This window comes from Dysidea avara, chromosome 14 (genome assembly GCF_963678975.1).
Source record: "Dysidea avara chromosome 14, odDysAvar1.4, whole genome shotgun sequence".
NCBI classification, from domain to species: Eukaryota; Metazoa; Porifera; class Demospongiae; order Dictyoceratida; family Dysideidae; genus Dysidea; species Dysidea avara.
In genome coordinates this window covers 9,782,430-9,788,559 of record NC_089285.1, presented here as the reverse complement: position 1 = coordinate 9,788,559, position 6,130 = coordinate 9,782,430, and the positions used below count along the sequence as shown (strand labels likewise).

Below are 6,130 nucleotides of genomic sequence, written 5' to 3'. Positions count from 1 at the left end.
TCATAACTCCGTGAATGTTCATCGGATTTATGGCATGCCATCTGTTTCAAAATTATGTGTTTAGAACGTTACGTTCTAGCTTACAACGTCACGTTCTTAGTTATAAGTTGTACGCATGCGTGATTAACTCGACAACGTGGCTTCACAATGTCCAATGTGCGAGAAGTTTTAGTCGTTTACAAGGGTCGAAAAGACCAGTAGTGTTGCCAAATGTGGAAAATGCTGAGCAAATTATTCTGCTCAATTTGGCCAAGGAAGTGTTTAGCGATGTAATATATTGTCATGAGGGATCCAGTAGTGATTGCACAACAGCTCAGGCCCGTAACCAGGATTTGTCAAAGGGGGTTCAACTTTGACATGGTAGGTGTTTACGGTAGCGGGGGTCGGGGCGCAGCCCCAGCGGCTGACAACACTTTGATATTTGACTTCTCCTAAATGGTCTAAAATTGATAGTACACACTAATGACTCCAAAGAGTGTATTATTCTGACTATAATCCCTTCAAATCTGACATACTGTATAATTTGAAGTTAACCTCAACTTCAGTATGTGCAGCAACTGCACATGCTTGGGTTAATTTTAGTAGCTTTATACATTTCTTTTATACAAAATTGAAATAATTGACACACGAAGTTATCCATCTACTATCTACTTATCAGTGTTTTTCTCAGTACTCCTCTACTCAATCAATAACTATTATTCCTTTGTGTCACACTTAAGTGACATGAGCTATCTAGGTCACATGTGACTTCTTGGCTGTACTGTACAATGTTGTGGTTTCTTAGGTCATGTCACAAATGAAAATGGAGCAATTGCATGCATAATTGAATTTGATAATGGATTTCTCATGATTATTATTGTGCATGATTTAGGAGTTGCATAATTACAAAATCAACATTAATGATTCTTGACTTTGTGTCTTAATAATTGTTAGGCACACGTAATAAGCATCCTCGAAGATTTAAAAACCTGAGGTGACATCAGTAATTACCAAGGCGCAGGTAATTATTGACAGGTTTTTAATTAACCCAATACTACCTAAGTTTTAAATAAAGCGTAAGTCCTTTATTATCGAATGGCTAATATATTGCCATAATAACGGTGCGCGTTTAAACAAGCGTATCATCTACGGTGAATATCCGATTAATATGCGATTTGCACCATTCTCTTGGCAATGAAATAACCTTCAAACTGCTACCAAAACTGTTACATTGTGATGAAGTATGGCAGGGATAACATCGCTGGAACTGGCGAGATTGTTAGAAGAAGTCTTCGACTGTAACAATTCGAGGGTGCGTGTTTAAACAAGCGTATCATCTACGGCGAATATCCAATTAATAAGCGATTTTTACCATTGTCTTGGCAATCGAGGAGGCTTCCAGGTGCTACCAAAACTTTTAAATTTGGACGAAGTATGGCTAGGATAACATCACTGGAGCTGGCACGCATGTTAGAAGAAGACAGTGACTGGAATGATTCGGATGAAGAATGTCACCGTGGCGATAGAGACGATTCTGATGATGATTTAGTCGACAACAATGGTGCTGAAGATTGTCCACTTGATTTCATTGAGCGATACGAGGTATTTCATTGTGTTTCAAGTTGTAACAGAGCTGGAAACTCTTATTTCTTCTCGCATGTTCTTTACCGTCTGGTCCCAAGGTGATTCAAAGTGAATGCAATTTTTTGACAGTGTCGTACTTATCTATCCAGTGAAAGAAACCTTTGTACTATGTTTTTATTAGTGTTATGGCAGTCCTTCTTAATCTTACAATTATTTTTACAGATGTATGAGGCTGATTTCCAAGACTGGGGACCACCTCCAAGTGATTTTGTGGACAAAACTGTAAAGCCCTTACAGTTAGAGGCTGGAATCGTTGAAGGGGACAATGACAGGGAGGTGGAACAGATGGCTAATGTCGATGTATGTGAATAATATGTTTGTACACTGTACATAGCTACTACTTAATTTGTTAGGTTTGCCAAGAAACCCTAGAGGCTGGTGTTATGAGTAGTGAAATACAGCAACTGGTATGTTCCAATTGTTTTGTAAGCACTTGTAAATAAGTTTACTCTTATAGGATGCTGATGTTGACATTGAGAGCATGGAGGTATGTTCCAGTTGTGCTTGTGAACAGTTTTTGATTCATTTTTTCAATAGCATGCTGACATTGATGTCCAGGACGTGGCAGGGACAGCTGATGTTGATGTCCAGGATGGGACAGGGACAGCCGATGGTAACAATAGTGCAAGTAATGATAATGGACCTAATGGGGAAACACCATCTCTGGGCGTTTCTATAGATCTTTCCAGTCTTTTTAGACCACCCACCAGCCAGCTAATCCACCTTTGCCATCAACCTTTACTTTGGCTGGGGATCCATTTACGCAACCTGTGGGACCAAAAAAACCCTTACCTCCTGAAGCTAGGCCTATAGATTTCTTTCAACAAATTTTTGACGATTCTCTTCTTCGTCACATTGTGTATGAGACCAACCTGTATGCAGAGCAAAAAGGTAAGTATGCTAAAACTTGGTATGCCTAGAACTTAAGGCCTTTTTAGGGGCATGCATTTTAATGGGAATAACGAGAATGCCTCGAGCTACCCAATACTGGCTCAAAAGTGACATCTTCGGTGTGTTTCCCGTCATAACTGGTGCTTTAGTTCGTGATCGTTTCATCGATATCTTGTGGACCTTACATTTCAATGATAACGAGAAGGCTGCACCTAGGGGGTCCAGTGAGTACGATAAGTTGTCAGCGATTAACTGGTAACTATTGTAACTGTATAATTGTATGTATGTATGTGTTGTGGGTTTGTATATTGCTCACATGCGTGTAGTTGCTTATTAATAGTGTGAACACATGTCAGTGTCTTCCCTTTTGGTCTAGTCTCATAGACGTTACAGTATTTCCCTGCACACCAGCGAAGTTAGAAATTGATGCTGTAACCAAAATAAACCCTTTCACCAGGTAAACCCACTATATACTCGTCAACTTGCTCTTGTCTATCATTATATCTGAGAAAAGACTACACCAAACTGAAAATCCTCAGTAAAATCAGGAAAAGCCAACACTGGTGGAGTTAGTTGCTGCTTTAATCTATCAAAAGCTTGTTTACATAACACGCTAAATTTTTACTATGTTCGGTCAGCTGATGTAGAGGCTTTGCTATTTGTGCACAATCTCTAATACATCTTTTATAGTATCTCACTAAGCCTAAATATTGCTGCACTTTGTGGGGACTGACCAGTTGACCACTCTCTCTATTTCAGTAGGATCTGCAGTAACTCCTTTTGTTGACAACATTTCCCAAAAACTTCCTACAGACAAAACACTTTTTAACTTGTAGCCTAAACTTAGCCTCCTTCAGTCACTTTCACTTGTGCCAAGTCTCAAATGATCTTCAAAGGTTTTCCATATCATGTAAATACACTAGAAAATTACTCCGGTCACGTTCACGTGATGCGCATTAAAACATACAGGATATTTATTTTGTAGCTGAAAACACGAAACAAACATACCAATTTAAAGAACATCCGATAAAGTACTCATCTGTTCGATAAACCCCTTTCAACCCATATGGTTTTGTGATGAAATTCCGTGAAATTTTAATAATTACCATTCTAGCACACGTGACCAATAGAATGGATGACCACGAAGAAGACGAGGATTGCGCGAGAAGTGAGCCTAAAGAAAATACGCCTAAAAATGCAGTTTCCAAGCATCCGAGAGGCTCACCAACCATGCACACCCCACACGTGAGCAGAAGAGAGTTTCTATGCGGGAATCTATGGCATCAAATGGAACAGCAAGAGGTATTCTTGAACCAATACGATTAAATATGAACGATGCAAGTGGTAATGTAAAAGAAAAGTGGTCCAACGATGAACTGAAGGCTCTCATCGAATTTATACTGTTCCACCCGTCTGGTGAGCAATGGCCGTCTCATAAGCAGGCAGTCTTTTGGAACAGAGCTGCGGAGTTTGTGAAAGAAAGATCAGGAAGCTCTCTTTGTAGAAGTGGTATGGTCTGGTGTGTATCTTGTTTTTCCCTATAATTGTATTGTTGTAGCAAGTGCATGTCGATCTAAAGTGGTCGGGTGCCTGATGAAGCAATACAAGACGCCAAAAGAAGCTGAAGTTGCCTATTTTGGACGTCAGCCATCATCTCATCCATCATCTCATCCCACCCAGTCCTTTAGTACTCAGACAGATTCATCAGATCCATCAGCAATTTTACATCTTTTCAAGCTGTTGCCATTGGACTCGCAATTTATTTTCAAGTTTTGTTTCCTCAAAGTTCAGTGTTTCTGTGCCTGATGGCTATCTGGAGTACAGTGCAAATGCAATGGCTAATCTGAGGCATAATTCCCGTAGCAATGTTCTGTACAACCTTGCCAAGGGTTTGGGTACATTAAGAGCAGATGGCAGCGACTCTAGGTTTCCTGTTAAAAGGATGCCTATGGGGTTAATAGAGTATTTAGCTAGCTTCTTTTCTTGTGACAATTTGCAGTCAGTTAGTACATACGTAAATATGTGTCTGTACATTCAAATAGTAACTTTTGCAGGTTTCCTGTCCAGCAGATTATCGTTTGTGGCAACAAACTATGTATTGCCATTTCGGTTAGAAATGGGTTAGACTGCATTCTGGGCCCACTTGGGGAGTGGCACATTCTGTCCAGGGTCAGGAAAGCCGGCAGTTAAGTGCACACAAGAGGTGCACGATGGAGGTACACTTTTCTGAATACATAGCTTAAAATATTATGTCTGCTTTATTTTAGGCTCTGGTAAATGTACCAGGAAATTCAGAGAGAACTTTGAGAAGTGCAAGTGGGATTACTATTACATCTGATATTCAAGTTAATATTATAAAAATATGGTTGTATATTATTGCTTGATATTATTGAATAGGTAACTCTCATCGAAGAAGCAGCCAAATCTCATCCTAATTTATGGTGGTGGCTTAAAGCTGATGGGTGCGATCTTAGTAAAGGCTTGAAGGAATCAGCCAGATTGCAATGAAGTGGAGATGTAGATCTGAACGATGGTAATACAGAACTAGACTGGAAGTTGCTGCAAAGGTTGGTCTGAAAGGAGGAAAACAAGGTGCCTTAAAAGACCTTGAAGTAGCAAAGAGTGAAATATCAAAAGATCTACAATTTGTAACATCAGGTTCGAGGAAACTTGTAGAATGCACCTTATCACTCATTGTACTATTTAGAGTTGTCTCAAGCTAACACTTCATACTCAGAGAAGGTGCAACAAGACGTAAACAGGCAAAGGGATATGGTTAGCCTAGCATGGAAAATTAAAGAGCTCAGCGAGTTAAATGAGCAGGGCAGAAGCTTGAATTCAGCTATTGGTATTCTTGCTGCAAAGCTTACTGGAGAGTGCAGGTGGATTGAAGACAATATTCCCAGTAAACTGAAGGAAATTCGTGTGCAGCTGGCTGTGTTTGTCAAAGGTGTCACTCGGCATCAACGTACCCCTGCAACACATGTGCTAGTGTTTATGATTAGCAACGAAGAGAGGGACAAGAAGCCGTATGCACAACCTGTCCAGTGTGTACCTTATAAGGGTGTCTCAGACTCAATGGTTCGCCAGCTTGCAAACAAGATCATACATGAAATGAGTGCTAGAAAAATGAACGTTGCAGGTATTTGCTCGTTACCCATCAATATGAATGTGTACAATGATTCCTGCAGGCTTCACTACAGATGGAGAATGGAATTCCCTTCGAACAAAAGGGAATACAAGGACCATTGTCTATTTTTCAGATCCGCAGTAATGCTCGTGCAAAGTATGCCAACATGAAGTCTGCCAAGTTGATTGGAATGCTTTCCCCCTTCAGTAAGCTGATTATTTGTGTACTGATGTTCATGTTTTGTGATAGCTGATAGTAATGGAAATGTTAAAGCTGAGGTGCCAAACCCTGCTGTGGATCCTGGTTTGCTACGTGAAATTCTATCCTGGAATAGACAAGGTGCATCAGTTGATGATGTGATTGAACGATTAAGAGTTTGTACAGTGCCATCTGGATATACTACTCACAACTGGATTATTGGTTAGATAAATGCTTTGCATCAGAGTTTTAAGTTGTAATTTACTAGGAAAAGATGAAAGCACCTTC

At 40.0% G+C, this 6,130-nt stretch overlaps 2 protein-coding genes and 1 long non-coding RNA gene across 3 annotated transcripts; all 3 read left to right on the top strand.

Annotated features, from left to right (window-relative positions):
- Positions 1–1,303: 1,303 nt before the first annotated feature.
- LOC136244664 (uncharacterized) lies at positions 1,304–2,519 on the top strand. Its single transcript, XM_066036216.1, has 5 exons — positions 1,304–1,581; positions 1,786–1,923; positions 1,977–2,030; positions 2,081–2,110; positions 2,161–2,519. The coding sequence occupies exons 1-5, from the start codon at positions 1,414–1,416 to the stop codon at positions 2,434–2,436; spliced, it is 666 nt and encodes a 221-aa protein (XP_065892288.1). The 5' UTR covers positions 1,304–1,413; the 3' UTR covers positions 2,437–2,519.
- A 1,759-nt stretch (positions 2,520–4,278) lies between these two features.
- Positions 4,279–4,826, top strand: LOC136244523 (uncharacterized). Its single transcript, XR_010695377.1, has 3 exons — positions 4,279–4,516; positions 4,569–4,730; positions 4,782–4,826. It is a non-coding gene; the product is annotated as an uncharacterized lncRNA (long non-coding RNA).
- A 229-nt stretch (positions 4,827–5,055) lies between these two features.
- LOC136244728 (uncharacterized) lies at positions 5,056–6,129 on the top strand. The gene is made up of 5 exons (XM_066036300.1): positions 5,056–5,172; positions 5,222–5,656; positions 5,706–5,850; positions 5,894–6,064; positions 6,111–6,129. The coding sequence occupies exons 2-3, from the start codon at positions 5,287–5,289 to the stop codon at positions 5,786–5,788; spliced, it is 453 nt and encodes a 150-aa protein (XP_065892372.1). The 5' UTR covers positions 5,056–5,172; positions 5,222–5,286; the 3' UTR covers positions 5,789–5,850; positions 5,894–6,064; positions 6,111–6,129.
- Position 6,130: the final 1 nt, after the last annotated feature.

Excerpts from the sequence above, each read along its gene's own strand:
- LOC136244728 (XM_066036300.1), top strand. The coding sequence starts at position 5,287 with ATGGTTAGCCTAGCATGGAAAATTAAAGAGCTCAGCGAGTTAAATGAG. Across the intron at positions 5,657-5,705 it reads TAGAAAAATGAACGTTGCAG|GCTTCACTACAGATGGAGAA; the intron begins GTATTTGCTCGT and ends TGATTCCTGCAG.
- LOC136244664 (XM_066036216.1), top strand. The coding sequence starts at position 1,414 with ATGGCTAGGATAACATCACTGGAGCTGGCACGCATGTTAGAAGAAGAC. Across the intron at positions 2,031-2,080 it reads GTAGTGAAATACAGCAACTG|GATGCTGATGTTGACATTGA; the intron begins GTATGTTCCAAT and ends TTACTCTTATAG. Across the intron at positions 2,111-2,160 it reads TTGACATTGAGAGCATGGAG|CATGCTGACATTGATGTCCA; the intron begins GTATGTTCCAGT and ends TTTTTTCAATAG.